This window comes from Camellia sinensis, chromosome 10 (assembly GCF_055761805.1).
Source record: "Camellia sinensis isolate YWXY chromosome 10, ASM5576180v1, whole genome shotgun sequence".
NCBI classification, from domain to species: domain Eukaryota; kingdom Viridiplantae; phylum Streptophyta; class Magnoliopsida; order Ericales; family Theaceae; genus Camellia; species Camellia sinensis.
This window is the reverse complement of record NC_138970.1, coordinates 105,384,641-105,402,074: the sequence shown is the minus strand read 5'-3', so window position 1 is coordinate 105,402,074 and position 17,434 is coordinate 105,384,641. Positions and strand designations below refer to the sequence as shown.

Here is a 17,434-nt window from a genome sequence, read left to right as displayed (position 1 = left end):
ATATAAGTAGATGAAGGGTTAACGATATCCAATTAATTTTATTTTTTATATATTTTTTTATATGTATATTCTATTTGATCACCTTATAAAAATAAGATGTCTGATGAGTATAAGGTCTCCACTAAACCAGTCCAGCCCGCTTATAGAGCATCAAAGAAACTTATGTTGAGTTTATTTATTCATTTATAAGCTTATAAGATGTTAGTAAAGTTGGATTATAATTAAAGGAGTCGTTGTTGCTCCATCAACTTGAACACCTCACTTTCTTCTCATTACACCTTGAGGTGTGGCAAGGTATAGCTATAAGACCACTCTTAAGGTGTGGTTACAACAAGGCAACTGAGTCAAACCTAATGTCTAAAATACTAAATGTCCGAAAAACACATTTATACATCATAATTAGGGAAATATCAAATCAATGTAATTGTGAAAAAATAATTACAAATCAATAAAAAAAATTATAAATATTAATAATTAAAATTTTAAGCTTTTTATAAGTATATAATTTATTTTTCATAATGTCACTAGAGTGCAATTACCTCTAATTATTTTAAGTACAACTTACATTCTACCAATTTTCAATTTATATCATACATCTCATTTTGGGACAAAATTCAATTTACTTTTACATTCTATTTTTTATTTTTTAGAGGGTGAAATATATATATCAATAATGATGGAGAATTCTAATTTTGGAGCTCTAAAAAGAGCTCTAGTGATATAAAAAGTTAAAAAAACATAGTCACACACATCACATCGTATATGGGTCCCACTCTATACCACATCACTAAAAATCTCTTTAGATTTTTAAAATTAGATCTCTCAATCTTTATTCATATATGTATATATATATATATATATATTAATAATCAAGTAGCAATTTAAGGACACTTCAACTTCAATCAAATGCCTCTCATCCCAGCTGGGCCTTCTAATTTTTCGGTCAAATACCTCCTCATTCCAACTGGGCACACTTGGAGGTAACCATCTCAAGTTCCCCCAATACTCTCTCTCCCTCTCTCTCTCTCTCTCTCTCTCTCTCTCTCTCTACAATGTCCAACAACAACAACATGAGGAAGGTCCGTCTGAACACAGTGACAGTGAACCTAGGTTGCAGCAGCTGCCGAAGTCCAAGACTCTCCAACATTTTCCACCCAAAGCCAAAGTCCAAAACACCCACTACTTACCACCACAGAAAACACACCCTCTTCTATCACACCTCTTCAACCTCCTCATCGGACAATGCTAATCCTCCCCACTGTGCCGACGAACAATACACCACAACCACCACCACCACTACGGACACAACACCGCTGTGTCAGTCAGACTCGGACACAGAGTCCGACATAAGGAGCCTTCGGGCGGTTCAGGGGTTCGGGAGGATTGGCAGTGAGAGCGTGGCGGTGGAGAAAGATTCGGACGACCCGTACCTGGACTTCCGGAGATCGATGGTTGAGATGATAGTGGCGAAGGAGATATACTCAAGGGACGATCTCCGCGAGCTTCTCAATTGTTTCTTGCAGCTGAATTCACCTTACTACCATGGGATCATCGTTCGAGCTTTCACTGAGATCTGGGATGCTGTTTTCTCACTCAGAGTCAAGTGTTCTTCTCCAAAACTCCATCTTCCCCACAACTCACGTGCGCCATTCTAACCGTTAAATTTTGCTTCTGTAGTCTACTGGGTTATTATTGTAATTATTAAGACTTGATTTGATATCATCTGGTTTGATTTACTTTGTTTAATAGTTAGTTATATATTTACACATGACTCTTAAACATGGCAAAATTTTATTGTTCACTATTGTATGGTAGCTTAAGAGTTAATTTAGAGGAAGAAAAATAGTATATATAAAGAGAAGATTTATAAAAATTACATATAAAATGGGGTGACAATTCAGTCAACAGGAAAACCATCATTTTGTATGAAATTTTATTTAAAAGTTTAATTATGAAAGAACTAATTTTTAGGAGAATTATTACACTTGGTGGGGCTTTGGTCAAAATCTTTACGGGCCTTTAAGCTGGAGATGCAGTAGTAGTTTCGCTTGGTGGGAAAAGATAGACGTTGGGATTTGAAAATAAGCGTTATTAAAGATGGGGTGACAGTTGTTTTAATGCACTTTAATGAGAATATTATGGCGGACTGACTATGTACATTTCCCAACATTGTCATTAAGCTTTATTTTTTTTATTTTTTTTTATTTTTACAAAAAAAAAAAAAAGGGATTTGTCATTAAGCTTCTTAATTTCATTATCTTGTTTCCACCGTGCAACCTGCAAAAGCTTGGTTTTAGTTATAGACCCTCTTACTTCTGTTTGGGATCATTTTATTCTTTTGTAGTTCAATACTGGGAGAAAATTCTTATATAATTTTGGATTAAAATAGTACGATTAATTTGTTTTGTAAAAGATAATAAAGGATATGTCGTATTCTTTCAAATTGAAAGTGGACAATGCAAAAGTATTAAGTTTTAGTAAAAAATTGAATCAAATATTAATAATACCCTCATATTCATCTTATTCTTCAAATTAAATCGTAATCTTTACCAAACCCTAACCCTAATTGTCATCTTTTCTAAAAAAAATAATTTACTTTAAAATGTTATTAAATGAGAAATTGAGTTAAAACTTAAATAGTAGATTAAAGTAATTTTATGACAATAAATTAGATTATTTAGGTTAACTTATGATTTAATTTATATATATACATATGTAAATATTCAATTTAAAAATGTTATTAAGGAATTGGATTAAAAATTAAAAATTAGATTATGGTAATTTTATGATTTAATTTTATGGTACTAAATTAAGGTATTTAGGTTAATTTATGATTTAATTATTAAATATATATTTACATGTTTAATTTAAAATATTATTAAATGAAATAATTTTAATAAATTAGAGTTTTTAGTTTAATTTATGATTTAATCTGTTAAATGTATATTTCTATGTTTAATTACAAATAATGTTAAGGTAATTTTATGAGTTAATTTTATGGTAAGAATAAAGATTGGGACTCACTTTTCCCACACCCCCTTTGACCCTCTTTCTTTTTTGAGTGGTCACTTCTTCTTCTTTTTTTTCTTTTTTTTCTTCTCCTTCAATCATCACCCGTCACGTGTGTGTGGGGTTGGTGGGGGTTGAAGTTTGAGGGGGTCTAAATCACTGCTGTTATGGTAATAAGCCTTCGTTTGGGATATGAGTTGACTTTTGGCTATTTTAGCCTTAGCTTGGGACTAAAAAGTCTCGTTTGGGTTGGACATTTTAGCTTTTTTGACTTTTGTGAGAGAAAAAAATGAAATGATTATGATTTGGATATGACATTTTATTTTATTATGCTAAAACACCTATTTTGCCTTTTGTGGCTAAAATAGCCCCAACCCAACGCAACCCAACCCAACCCAAATCTTCTTACCAAACGAACCCTAAATTAAGGTGTTTAGGTTAATCTTGGGTAAATTAGCAATAAACTTCATGAGATTTGCATAAAATACTATTGGTCCCCTGTGATTCTAAAAATTATATAGTGCCCTTTCAAATTTATAATTCCATAACAAATGATCACTTTTATTAATAAATTAGCAAAACAATTAATAGTTTTTAATGATGTCAAAATTTTATTTCAATTAATAATTCAAATAATTTTATCATTGTATAGGAAAACAGTTAACAATTTTAATTTTTCAGTTAATACTGTTAAATAAAAAATTTTGACAACTAAACCATAGAGAGCAATTTGTATTTTACACAAATCTCAAGGGGTATATTTATAATTTACCCTTATATTTTTTAATTGAGTAATGCTATAATATTCATTGTCTTTCAATTTTATTTTATATTATTATATCATGTGTTAATTGTTTAATTGTCAACACTAAATTAAAAATATATATGGGAGGGTGTTCTTTCTAGTCTATATGGAATTGGTACTGCTATTGGGATTCTGTGGGCTCACTACATAGTTCACATTGATAATTTGAATTTTTTAATGCGTAGAACTCATCAAATACTTTAATTTTGTAAAAAATCACGTTAATCGGATATCGATAATTACTTGATCATGTTACATTTTTATCAACGGTAAGTATGACTTTAAAAATAAATTATTGACACAAATATGATCTGATCAAGTGATTATTGCTATTCGCTAAACGTATTTTTTGCAAATATGAATTATTCGACGAATTTTATACATTAAATTGTTTAGATTATCAATATGAGATTCGTGATAAACTCACAAAGGCCCAATAACATCCTTCAATCAAAAAAACTAATTGGGAAGAAGCCTTTTCCAATATATATTAATGATATGACCCATTTATTGTTGGGAAAATTATTATGGGTTGAGTTTCTCTCATGTTGGCTATTAGGAATCGCTTATTGGAATATTCATGCAAAGGATTAAGATAATCGGATATCAGTAGCCATATAATTTAAACAAATTTGTATTAAAAAAAATGGATAGCTATTCTTAAAATTATATTTGCCATTCATTTTTTTTAAAATAAATATGATTCAAACATATAACTACTGATATCTAATTATCTTAATTTTTTACATGAATATTCTTCTTAACAAGTCCTAACAAGGAAACCGTTCGAATCACCGAAATCGGTTCCAAAAGAAGCCTACTAAACCGGACACTCTCTTCATTTAAGATGACAACAGGAGAGAAACCAAATCCAATTATTATTGGGACAATTACACCTAGGTACATAGGTGGTGTCAGTAAAAATTTATTATATGTTAATAAAAAAGTTTATAATTTTAATTATTAATATTTAGAATGTTTCTCACATTTAAGCACACATCCATTGCACGTGACTATTTTGCTCCAACCCATTTTTTTCACCAATTGTAGCAGGTAGTGTTCATGGATTTAAGTAAAAATTTGAACAAAAATTTGAGATCAACTTCTATGAAGTACTATCTGCATGTATATCATCTGAAAATGAAATTAAAATTAAACAAAGTAAAAAATATAGATTAAATGTAATCAAAATTGTAGAGCTATTTTTCTATATTGCAATATTGCAAATAGTTTTGTGAAAACGTATAAATTTGAAAACATATATATATCATGCACGAAAAAAAATAAATAAATAAATAAAAGAAGAAAAGTATGAATTAACTTATGTGCAGTTGTCTATATTATATAATCAAAATATAATTTTCAAAAATTAAACCAAATAAAGTAGTTATTTAAAATTTTGACAACATACCTGTGTTATTAAAGTACCATGCAAAATAATACAATTTTAAAAAACTAAACAAAGAGAAAGTGTATAAAAATATCATGCAAATGCCTGAGATGCAATATGAACATGGATGCATCTCCCTCTAGGTAAATTCGAATAGATGTATATAATTCTAAGATTGAATCCAAAATATTTACAGTATTTTGTGTAAATTCAAACAAATGAATATAATTCACAGCGGTCTAATCCATGATAGGTGTGATGGACAATTGTAACGATATGCATAGCAGTATGGAAGTAGATAGAGGAAATAAGAAAAAATTTATAGTTCAACCATCAATTCAAAAAATAAGGATACATGTTTTGTAATATCCCAGTGGTTGTATGTGTGTAAATTAAGTGACTAAATAAAATAAACAACAAAATAAAAGTAAATAATTTAATAAATTAAATTCTGAATTAAATGCTTACAGAATTTATAAGTCGAGGCTTGTGTTTGACACAATTTCTTTAAAGTTGATTTCGCCCTCGCTCTGGTGCTTTGAGATTTACCGGCATCTACTTCCCAGGATGCAACGACTACAACTTGATTTACAGCACTACAAAATCAATTCTGGCAAACAAAAACTTTGCTGTAACTCTCTCTTTTTCTTCCTAAAGATTAAATGATAGACAAATACATAAGACAAGAGGACGACTAGAAGGAAAAATGAAGAAATGCTCTGAAAATTTTGGATTGAAAGAATTGTTGGAATGATAGACTATTTATAGGAAACTAGTGGCTTTTCTGAACAGGTTTCAATAGATAAAAAACCTGTTCGGACAGATTCAATAGGTAGAAACCTGTTCGGGTGGATTCAACAGGTAGAAAACCTATTCTGGTGGAATTCAATAGGTATGAACCTGTTCGGATGGAGGAAAAAATCTAAACCAATTTATTTTGAATTTTTGAATTTTGAAACCAAAATTAAAAAATAAATAAATAAAATAAAAATCTTTTTGGCCCAAAAAGATAAGTATTGGATCGGACAAGCCCAACTTAACCTCACACCTCGCACTCGCACTCGCACCTGCACCCGCACCCACACCCAAGCCCAGCCCAGCCCAGCCTAGCCCAGCCCAGCCCGTCCGACAGATCGGACGAATAGCGGTGGCGGCACGTGCGCGTGTTTTTATTTTGGGTCTTGATGATGCAGTTCGTCCTGGGTGGATGGGTCGGGCTGGTCCAAGCTCACCAAGTTCCAATTCAAGCGGATGATTCCACCAGATGACCTGCAAGCAAGTCCAAAGGGGAACGAGGTAGTTCCCCAGTGAACCCTCTGGCGAGCAAATCAGTAAAGGAAAAAGGAAATATATATATATATATATATATAGAGAGAGAGAGAGAGAGAGATAGAAAAGCTTAACCTTCCTCTTGTCTTCCATTCTTGCTTATATCCTTTGGTAATCATTTCACTGTCCCTTGTGACATGCCCCGTTCCGCCGAAAGCTTGTGCCGTAGCTTACCTTGTTCAGGGTGAGGGGGCTCTATTCCGACGGGGAGGTGTTGTCGTAATAAATGCTGTGATGGCTGCATTAATGGTGATGTGTTGTGGCAATAACTCTGCAGATCTTTGTCTGCTGATGTGGCCTGTGTTTCACCTGCCATGTGCCCGAATGCCATTGGCCCTCCATGCCCAGATGGCCTCCAGCTGTCCTGGGCTTTGCCAACCGGGTTGTGCTATGGGTCCCAAGCGATGGGTTTGGGGTTGTTTGCTGTGGGCTGTAAGCCTTATGGGCCTATCCATGTCAGTAGTCCCCCATTTCCGAGTGCAGCTTTAGTCCAACGAAGGGAATATTAATAAGGAAGAGAAGTGTGAACCGAGTGGAGAGGCCGACCGTTAGGCGTGCCGACCACGAGGTGTGCCGAGCGAGAGAAGCTGACCGTGAAGGTGACCGAGCGGGAGGGGTCGACCGTTAGGCGTGCCAACCGCAAGGGTGGCCGAGCGGGAGGGGTCGACCGCTAGGCATGCCGACCGCAAGGGTGACTGAGCGGGAGAAGCTGACCGTGAGGGTGGCCGAGCGGGAGGGGTCGACCGTTAGGCGTGCCGACCGCAAGGGTGGCCGAGCGGGAGAACCTGACCGTGAGGGTGGCCGAGCGAGAGGGGTCGACTGTTAGGCGTGCTGACCGCAAGGGTGGCCGAGCGGGAGAAGCTGACCGTGAGGGTGGCCAAGCGAGAGGGGTCGACCGTTAGGCGTGCTGACTGCAAGGGTGGCCGAGCGGGAGAAGCTGACCGTAAGGGTGGCCGAGCGGGAGGGGTCGACCGTTAGGCGTGCCGACCGCAAGGGTGGCTGAGCGGGAGGGGTCGACCGTGAGGCGGGCTGACCAGGACGGCGCGGGGCTCAAAAAGAAAAAGAAAAAAGGGGGGGTGTCATGTGATGGTGTGAAATGGAAAGGACAGGGTAAGGGGAGGGGACAGTGCATCGTGGCCATACACGTGGCAATATCGTGGGGGAAGTGAAGCGTTGGAGCAGAAATGAAACGATAGGTCACGAGGGGGGTTTTGAAAAGGCAGTTTTGGCGGTTGATTTGAAAGGTTTTTAAATGGGCGAAAATTAATGTGGATCCATGGAATACGAGTAAACCATGGGTTTTTGGTATAATTCGTTGCACCTACCTTTTGACAAAAACTCAAGATTCCCAAGTGTTGATTCCTTCATTGCTCACGCCACACCTGTGCAACATTTTCTCAACTTCGTTGCTCCTGCGTCAGAAGTGATTCGTAAGCAAACCCTAGAAATGGCACAAGAAAAAGTGGTAAATGTGAGGGTGGACCCTTTGGGAGACGATAATGCAGAAGAGCTGGCAGCGCGATATAGGACGGAGACACGGATGGTGGGGTTGGGGGAACCGGTGGGACAATTGCAGGCGTCGGCCCTGATAGTGGCTCCAAAGCCAATAAGCTAGGTAGAGCCGGATCATTGGCACACAAAGGCTGACAAATCCACAATGACTGAGGCGGATTTGGAGGCTATCAGGGAAAAATACCAGATTCCGGCGGAGGTGGAGTTATTGCGGCCAACGTCAAGGGAAAGGTCGTCTGATGCCAAGCCAGAGGAGTTTTCCCTTTACGAGGAGGCGCTAAAAGGTGGGCTGAGGTTGCCACTGCCCCAAGTGGTGGTTGACGTACTGAACCGTCTGGAAGTAGCACCGGGGCAATTGATGCCCAATGCATAGAAGATTCTACTGGCCTGTGCTAGCGCGTGGCCCAAGGAGAATGGAGGGGAAGCCATGGCAGTAGACGAGTTCTTTTCGTGTTATAAAGCTTCGGGGCAGCAGGAGACGTGGGTCACCCTACAGGCAGTGATGGGGAGGGGATTGGTGGCGGGGCTGCCGACATCGATCAAGGGGTGGCGGCCACGGTGGTTCTACGTGTCTGGCAATGGGGGACGGGGAGTACGCACTATCTGGAAGGTGCCCATTAGGTCGATGGAGCCAAGACTGCGGGCAGCGGCGGAAGAGAGGGTGAAGAGGGTGAAGGAGTGGAGGGAGAGAGAGAAGGCCAAATGGGACGAGCTTGTTCAGCCGTCCGCATTGTTTGAGGTAGGGTTGGGACCGCAGCCGAGGGGTGGAGACCTCGACCGAGCCGAATTGGAGGCGAGAAGAGAGGTTCAGGAAGTAGAGGATCAGGCCATACTTGCCAAGGCCACGAAGTTGAAGGAAGCGCGAGGAGATCGACTGCCTCAACCGATCGCACGGGAGAGGATCCGACCGCGCCCAAGGCCGCTGGGGGGGAAGGACTTAAGCAGTTTTGAGCCAAGACCGCCCCCCGTAGATCCTGTAAAAGAACAGGCCAGAAAGGAGGCGGAGGCTCTGAAGAAGAAGAAGAAGAAGAAGAAGAGTGCCCCAGAGGGAGCTGCAGATGAGTCTGGGGGCAAGAGGGCTAAGGTGCCCCCAGCTGAGGTGGAGGTCCCTGTGGCCAAGGATACCCCAGAGGTGGTGGGGGTCACCCCAACACTGGAGGTTGTTGAGACTGCCCCAACAGTGCAAGTAGGAGCTGAGTTGACTGAGGCTGCGCCGAGCGGGAGGGAGTAGACCCAAAAGGGTCCTGCCCCCCAGGAAGGAGGGGTCCGTCTGGCTACGGCTATCTACCATGCTCGCGCAGTAGCTGGAAGGTTGGAGGGAGAAGAAGGCCCAGCCAGAGCGGGGGCAGACCGCTTGGTGAAGATTGTGGAGGAGTCAGCCCTGCGCTCGGCATCCGGATTTAATGAGGCTGACCTGCTGAGGGGGTTGTGTTCCGCCCAAATGGAGGTAACCACCTTGGTAGGGGCCCTTCTAAGGAAAGCAGGAGCTGCCAAGTTAAAAGCTGAGGAGGCCAAGGCCCAGTTGGCCAAGTTGAAGAAGGATAGTGCTGATTGGAAGACTGCTCATGCTGAGCTCCAAGCAGTCAAGTTGGAGCTGGAGGACACACACCGTAAGGTCGTGTTACTCGAGTTCCAACTGGCCGGCGAACAGAAAAAGCTGGAGCAGGCTGAAAGGGCCTGCGCCGTGGCGGTCGAGCGGCATGAAGAGGCCATGAGCAGCAATGAAGAGCTGGTCAGGCAAAAAGATGAGGCAGATGCCAGAATTGGGGATCTGTTGAAAGAGTTGGAGGATGGGCGTGTTAAAGCAGAGGAGGAGAAGGGGAGGCTTGTGAGGGAGTTGGAGGTAGAGAAGGCGAAGGTGATGGCGGAGATGGAGGGTCTGAGGAATGGAATGGAAAAGGAAAGGGCAACGGCGGCTGCTGAAAAGGGGGCCCTACAGAGAGAGCTGGACGAAGAGAGGGCGAGGGCGGCTTCTGAGAGGGCGGCCTACCCCGATCTGTGCGTCGCAGCAGTAGAGCAATACAAAGGGTCTCTCGAATTTCAGATGGCAGTAGATGCCGCAGTTGCCAGGAATCTAGCTGGGCAAGAATCTGGGGGGGTGTACCCATCAAGGACGACTGATGGAGGTAGGACGGAGGCAGAAGTTATTGAAAGCTTCCAACAGTCAGACTTCTACAAGCATGAAATGGCTGAGTTTTGGGACAGCGGTTGGAAAATGTTCAAACGCAGGGCTGAAGAGCTGTTCCCAGACTTGGACCTGAGTAGTGTAACGATCGGTGAAGATGATGTGGCCCAGACCCCCCTGGACGAGGGCATTGAAGAAGAAGAGCTTGTATCCAGCGAGGAGGAATAACCAAGATAGATGAAGAGCCCCCTTTCTGTACTTGTTTTTGTTTTGTTTTTGTTTTTGTTTTTTTTTTTTTTATTGTAATGAACTTGTGTACACATTGTAAATGAATAAAATTTCGTTTATGTTGTCAGTTGATTGTGTTGGCATGTATTGTCTAAAATGAATGAAGTCTTGTCACAAAAACTGGTCATAAAAATTGTGCAATAAAAATTTCGTGCAAAGTTAAGTTAAAAATGCCTCCCTGCAGAGTGAGATTGGATTTGTATGAAAATTGAAAGGATGATAGTGGTTGATTGAAAAAGTGGATTATGAAATTGTAGAACATAATATTCGAATGGGGTTAGTACTTCCAGTTTAATAAGTACGGATGAAGAATCCATGGATGAGGACAGAAAAGTAGGTTGCAAATCGTAACCAAACGGTTAATTGTAAATTTGTAGAGAAGAGATTGGAGAAGCAAACTGGGTGGGGTGGGAGACTGCATTCCTTTTAGAATCAAAACTTGACAAGTCAAAACTTGAATTCTGTGGAATCTAACTAAGTAAAAACGTGGTCCTGGAATTGTGAATAAGCTTCAAAATGTGACTAAGTGTTAAAAATGTGGTCCTGCTTGGCTTTGAAGTACTCGGTCTGGCTGAGGCTTCGAGTGCTCGGTCTGGCCGAGGCTTTGAAGTGCTCAGTCTGGCTGAGGCTTTGAAGTGCTCAGTCTGGCTGAGGCTTTAATGCTCGGTCTGGCCGAGGCTTTGAAGTGCTCAGTCTGGCTGAGGCTTTGAAGTGCTCAGTCTGGTTGAGGCTTTGAGTGCTCGGCCTGGCCGAGGCTTTGAAGTGCTCAGTCTGGCTGAGGCTTTGACGTGCTCAGTCTGGCTGAGGCTTTGAGTGCTCGGTCTGGCCGAGGCTTTGAAGTGCTCAGTCTGGCTGAGGCTTTAAAGTGCTCAGTCTGGCTGAGGCTTTGAGTACTCGATCTGGCCGAGGCTTTGAGTGCTCAGTCTGGCTGAGGCTTTGAAGTGCTCGGTCTGGCTGAGGCTTTGAAGTGCTCAGTCTGGCTGAGGCTTTGAGTGCTCGGTCTGGCCAAGGCTTTGAAGTGCTCAGTCTGGCTAAGGCTTTGAAGTGCTCAGTCTGGCTGAGGCTTTGAGTGCTCAGTCTGGCTGAGATTTTGAGTGCTCGGTCTGGCCGAGGCTTTGAGTGCTGCAAGTGAAAGTGTCGTGGGGGCGACATACAGGCAGTGGAATTATAAAAGCTGAGAACGTCGGTCGAAATTTGCATTATGTATTAAAGAGGAAAATACAACATTGTTGACAATACAAAAGTATGAACTCATTGATAGTAACGCTTCAAATGTTCCGCATTCCAGGGGTGGGGAAGGTCTCGGCCTTCCATGTCTTGAAGTCGGTAAGTGCCTGGTCGTGGTTGGGCTTTCACAACGTAGGGTCCCTCCCATTTGGCTGCCAGTTTGCCCTCGGTTGGGTTCTTTGTGGCAAGAGTCGCTTCTGTCAAGACAAGGTCCCCTATAGAGAACTCTCGTGGTCGAACTTTGCGGTTGTAGTGTGTTCTCATTTTCTGCTGGTACGAAGCCAATCTGACAGCAGCAGTCTCTCTGAGCTCTTCGATGAGGTCCAGGTCTGTTCGATGGAGCTCCTCGGTTGAGGCTAGATCCTGATGTAAAACCTTGGGGGTGGGTAGACCGACTTCTACTGGAATAACCGCCTCAGCGCCATACGTTAAGCGAAAAGGGGTTTCCCCAGTGGGAGTGCGAGCAGTGGTTCGGTAAGCCCAGAGTACATTTGGTAGTTGCTCAGCCCAAAGGCCTTTAGTGGATTCGAGCTTAGTTTTGATGATTTTCAGAAGGGAACGGTTGGTGACCTCAACTCGGCCATTTGCTTGGGGATGATCGGGGGAAGAGAAGCATGGTTGAATCCGGAGATCTGCACAAAATTTTCTGTACTTTGCGTTATCGAATTGTTTGCCGTTATCGGAGATGATGGCTTGAGGGATGCCAAATCGGCAAATGATCGATTGCCAGATGAACCTGGTGGTGTTCCGCTCGGTGATTGTGGCAAGGGGTTCGGCCTCGACCCACTTGGTGAAGTAATCAATGACGACAATCGCAAACTTGGTCTGGCCTCGACCGGTGGGAAGTGGACCAACCAAGTCGATCCCCCATTTGGCAAACAGATAAGGGCTGCAGAGTGTGATTAACTCTGTAGGAGGAGCATGGGGGATGTTGGCGAAACGTTGACATTTATCGCATTTGAGCACGAAATCGGTCGCATTCTGATTAAGGGTTGGCCAAAAATACCCAGTACGGAGTATCTTCTGGGCAAGGGACATGCCGCCTGAATGATTACCACAAATTCCCTCATGGATCTCCTGCATTACATAAGTTGCTTGAGCTAGATTGAGGCACCGTAGATATGGCCGGGAAAAACTGCGTTTGTATAATATACCGTCGACAATGATGTAATTGAATGCTCGGGATCGGACTTTGGCTGCCTGCTGTTGGTCATCTGGGAGTGCCCCTGTGGTCAAGAATAGGAGAATGTCGGATGCCCAAAGGATGGGTTCGTTTTGGATGAACTGTACAGCTTGCTGGTCGGGTGAAATGGTCGGGTGGTGTAGATATTCGAGACGGACATCATGGCTGAGATTAGGATGGTCAGCAGAGGCCAGCTGAGCCATCTCATCTGCTTTGGAGTTTTCCACCCGAGGTATGTGCCTGATGTGGAAGGTATTGAAGAGGCGAGCGAGGGAGAGTGCCATATCCCTGTAAGCTCGCATTGTGTCTTCTTTGGCGCCGAAGTCCACCGTCATCTGACCGACGACGAGCTGGGAGTCGCTGAATACTCGGAGGTGGCTGACCCCAATGTCCTTGGCAAGGCGGAGTCCTGCTATCAATGCCTCATACTCGGCCTCATTGTTGCTGGCTTCAAACAAGAAACGGAGGGCACATTTGAAATAGCCGCCCTCGGGGGAGGTGAGGATGAGGCCGGCCCCACTTCCTTCTATGCGAGATGAACCGTCGACATTGAGAGTCCAAGAATGAGGATCTTCTGGCTCGGTTGGAGTTGGTGGGAGTGGTGGGGTAGTGGTCGAGGGGGGATTGGTGAACTCCAGGATGAAGTCAGCTACAGCTTGGCCCTTGATTGCTGTCCGAGGGCGGTAGGAGATGTCGAACTGGCTGAGTTCTACTGACCACTGCATTAGTCTGCCTGAGAGTTCTGGTTGCTGCATAACCTTTTTCAGGGGCTGGTCGGTGAGGACCACTATGGAGTGGTCTTGAAAGTATGGGCGGAGTCGTCTGGAGGCAATGACCAAGGCCAGGGACAGTTTTTCTAATAAGGGGTAGTGCTGCTCTGCTCCCCTGAGAGCCCGACTGTTGTAATAGACCGGCCGTTGGATTGAGCCATCTTCTCTGAGGAGAGCTGCACTGACTGCGGTGCTTGACACTGCTAAGTAGAGGAAAAGGGGCTCGCCCGTGATTGCTTGTGAAAGAAGGAGAGGATTGGTCATGCATTGCTTTAACTGTTAGAAGGCCTCTTCGGATTCAGCTGTCCATTCAAAAGTCTGCCGAAGAACTTTGAAGAATAGTAGGCACTTATCTGTTGCACGGGAAATGAAGCGGTTGAGGGCCGCCACTCGGCCGGTGAGTCTTTGAACTTCTTTGACCGTTCTAGGCGACTGCATCTCAACCAAGGCCTTGATCTTCTCAGGGTTAGCTTCAATGCCGCACTGACTGACCATAAAACCCTAAAACTTTCCAGATCCTACGCCGAAGGCGCACTTCTCTGGGTTGAGCTTCATCTGGTACTTGCGCAAGGTGGCGAAGGTCTCTCGTAAGGCAGTGAGGTGATCGGAGGAGTATTTGCTTTTGACTAGCATGTCATCGACGTAGACTTCCATATTCCGACCTATTTGGTGATGGAAAACAGTATTAACCAGCCGTTGATAGGTGGCCCCAGCATTCTTCAACCCGAATGGCATTACACAATAGTGGTAGGTACCTCGGTCGGTAATAAATGATGTGTGCTCCCGATCAGATGTGTGCATTAGGATTTGGTTGTACCTTGAGAAGGCATCCATGAAGCTGAGCATTTGATGACCGGCCGTGGCGTCGACCAACAGATCTATGCGGGGAAGGGGGTAGCTGTCTTTGGGGCAACCTCGGTTCAGGTCAGAGTAATCGACACAGAGTCGCCATTTGCCATTGTGTTTGCGGACGAGGACCACGTTGGACAGCCATTTAGGGTAGTCCACATTTTTGATGAATTGGGCCTCGAGGAGCTTGTCAACTTCTGCGGCTATAAGAGTGTTGCGCTCCGGATGGAAAATGCGTTGCTTCTGGCGGTGGGATTGAAAGTGGGGTTCGATGCTGAGGCGATGGGTTATGAAGGAGGGGTCAATGCCTGGCATGTCTGAATGGGTCCAGGCGAATACATCTCTGTGCTCGGTCAGGAGAGCGGTAAGGTCGGCCTTGGCTTAGGAAGGTAGTTGGCTGCTGATTTTGGCAGTTTTGATTGGGTTGGTGGGATCAATGTTAACTTCAACAAGTTCCTCCACGGGTTCTCCTCTGACCAGCTCATCCTCGTCTCGGACGTCAAGCCCTTCGATGATCATGGCCTCTTTTAGCTTGACTTCTTTGAGTGAGGCAACATAACACTCCCTGGCCACGGTCTGTTCTCCTTTGACAGTTCCGACGCTGAGATCGGTAGGAAATTTGATGGCAAGGTGATATGTGGATGTGATGGCTTGGAAGGCGTTTAGGGCTGTGCGGCCAAGGATGATGTTGTAAGCAGAGGGGCAGTCGACCACAAGGAAGGTGAGCAACTTAGTGGTCTATCTCGGGTGTTCGCCAATGGTTATAGGTAGATCGATAGATCCGATGGAGGTCACACGGTCGCCGGTGAAACCGACCAGAGAGGTTTGGAGAGGGGATAAGCTTTCTTCCCCAATCTTGAGCTGGCGGAAGCAATTGAGGAAGATGATGTCTGAAGAGCTGCCGTTGTCTATGAGAACTCGTCTGACCTTGTAGTTGGAGAGGATGGCGGAAATGACGAGGGGTTCATCATGCGGGTAACAGACTTCTGCACAGTCGGTGTCCGTGAAGGTGATGGGTTCGATCCACTGTTTTGACTGTTTGGAAGGTCGGTCCACCGTCGCCACTGCTTTGTCTGAGCCCTGCCTTATTTTTCTGAGCTCTGCCTTTTGAGCCGAGCGGGATGGTCCCCCGCAAGCAAGGCCGCCTGAGATGACTCTAATTTCTCCGACTGGTGGAGGGGGATTGCCTGGAGGTCGAGGCTGTGGCGGTGGGCGATCATGGCCTTGGTTAGGTGGGGCTTGGTTCCGGGGTGGTGTATGCCAGCGATTATTCCTGGGAAGGTCGGTTCTTTGCCTCTGCTGAGGGTGGGTGTCTGTGAATCGGTTAAGGCGGCCCTGTCGTATGAAGGTCTCGATCTGATCTTTGAGGTTAATACACTCGTCAGTGGTATGGCCATGGTCCTGGTGGAAACGGCAGTATTTGGACTGATCTTTCCGATTGGAAGGGTTTCCTGAAGGTAGGGGCCACTTGAGGGGGTAGTCCCGCTGGATTTGATTGAGGACGTGTACCATGGGGGAGTTAAGTGGTGTGTACCGCTCGAACCGACCGGGCGGTCGGGACGGAGCCGACCGGTCGGCTCGGTGGGGTCGGTCATTATAGTGGGGTGTTTGGCTATTGTGCTGGGCGGTCCTGGGTTCCAAGTCTTTCCTCTTGTCTCTGGGGGTCGAATTCTTAGTGATTGGCTCCTGCCGATTGGCCAGGGAATCTTCAGCATTCATGTACTTCTGGGCTTTGGATAGTAGGGCTGCCATGGTGGTTGGGGGGTTTTTGGAGAGGGAGAAAAGAAAATCAGACGACCGTAGGCCGGCCATGAAAGCCGTGAGGATGACCTTGTCGTCGTTCTCCGCTACTTGAAGGGCTTCGGTATTGAAGCGGGTGACGAAGTTACGGAGCGACTCCCTCTCGGTCTGACGAATGTTAATGAGTTGAGTGGCTGGGCGTCTCTGACGCTGGGCTTCGATAAAATGGCTCAGGAAAGAGTCACTGAGGTGTTGAAAGGTGGAGACGGAGTCCGCCGGTAGCTGGCTAAACCACAACCGAGCTGATCCCTTCAGTGTCACAGGGAAAGCTCGGCACATGATCTCGTCAAAGAAAGCATGGAGGATCATGAGGGTGCGGTAGGTTTCCAGATGGTCGACTGGGTCTGTCGTGCCATTGAAGGAGTCAATGATGGGCATTTTGAACTTGGCAGGCAATGGTTTGTCCCGGATCGAGGCAACAAAAGACGAGTTGGCGGTGACTGAGGGCTTGTGCTGAATGTTCTGCATGACCCCTTGTAGTTAGAGCTTCATAGCTCGGAGTTCAACGTCCCAGAGGGGAATGTTGTTGCCATGATCGGTCAATGGAGGCTGGACGCTGCTGGCTTCCCCCTCTGGGGCTAGTGCCACGACTGACGGGCGTGGGGGTGGAGGTGGTAGGCTCATATGTGGAGGAGGAGGAGGTTGTAAACCTTCTGGGTTGAGCGGGGGGAGGTGGTGGAGCGTTGTGGACTGGGGTTCTTTCTTGGTTGGGTGGAATATCTGGAGGTGGAGCGGGGAGGTTTCTTTGGAGTAAAGCACTGATCAAGGCCTGGTTTTTCTCGGCCATGCGGTTAATGCTGTTAGTAAGTTCGATGATGTATTGTGGTGGGTTGTTTGGATGGGAAGGGTCTGTTTGATGATCGGTGGTATTATGGTGAGAAGCCATGGACCTAGTCGTGACCATACACCTGGATGGGTGAGAGGAAAAGGTAACGGTGAGAAAGGGGGGCTCCGGCAATAGTGAACACAACTAGCGCACGAATAAACCACAAGTTTCCCACAGACGGCGCCAACTGATGATGCAGTTCGTCCTGGGTGGATGGGTCGGGTTGGTCCAAGCTCTCCAAGTTCCGATTCAAGCGGATGATTCCACCAGATGACCTGCAAGCAAGTCCAAAGGGGAACGGGGTAGTCCCCCAGTGAACCC

The 17,434-nt window shown here is 44.7% G+C and overlaps 1 protein-coding gene across 1 annotated transcript; it reads left to right on the top strand.

The window, feature by feature from the left end:
- The first annotated feature begins 889 nt into the window (after positions 1-889).
- LOC114320241 (uncharacterized) lies at positions 890-2,200 on the top strand. Its single transcript, XM_028267368.2, has one exon. The coding sequence runs from the start codon at positions 1,053-1,055 to the stop codon at positions 1,653-1,655; it is 603 nt and encodes a 200-aa protein (XP_028123169.2). The 5' UTR covers positions 890-1,052; the 3' UTR covers positions 1,656-2,200.
- The last annotated feature ends 15,234 nt before the right edge of the window (positions 2,201-17,434 follow it).

Excerpts from the sequence above, each read along its gene's own strand:
- LOC114320241 (XM_028267368.2), top strand. The coding sequence starts at position 1,053 with ATGTCCAACAACAACAACATGAGGAAGGTCCGTCTGAACACAGTGACA.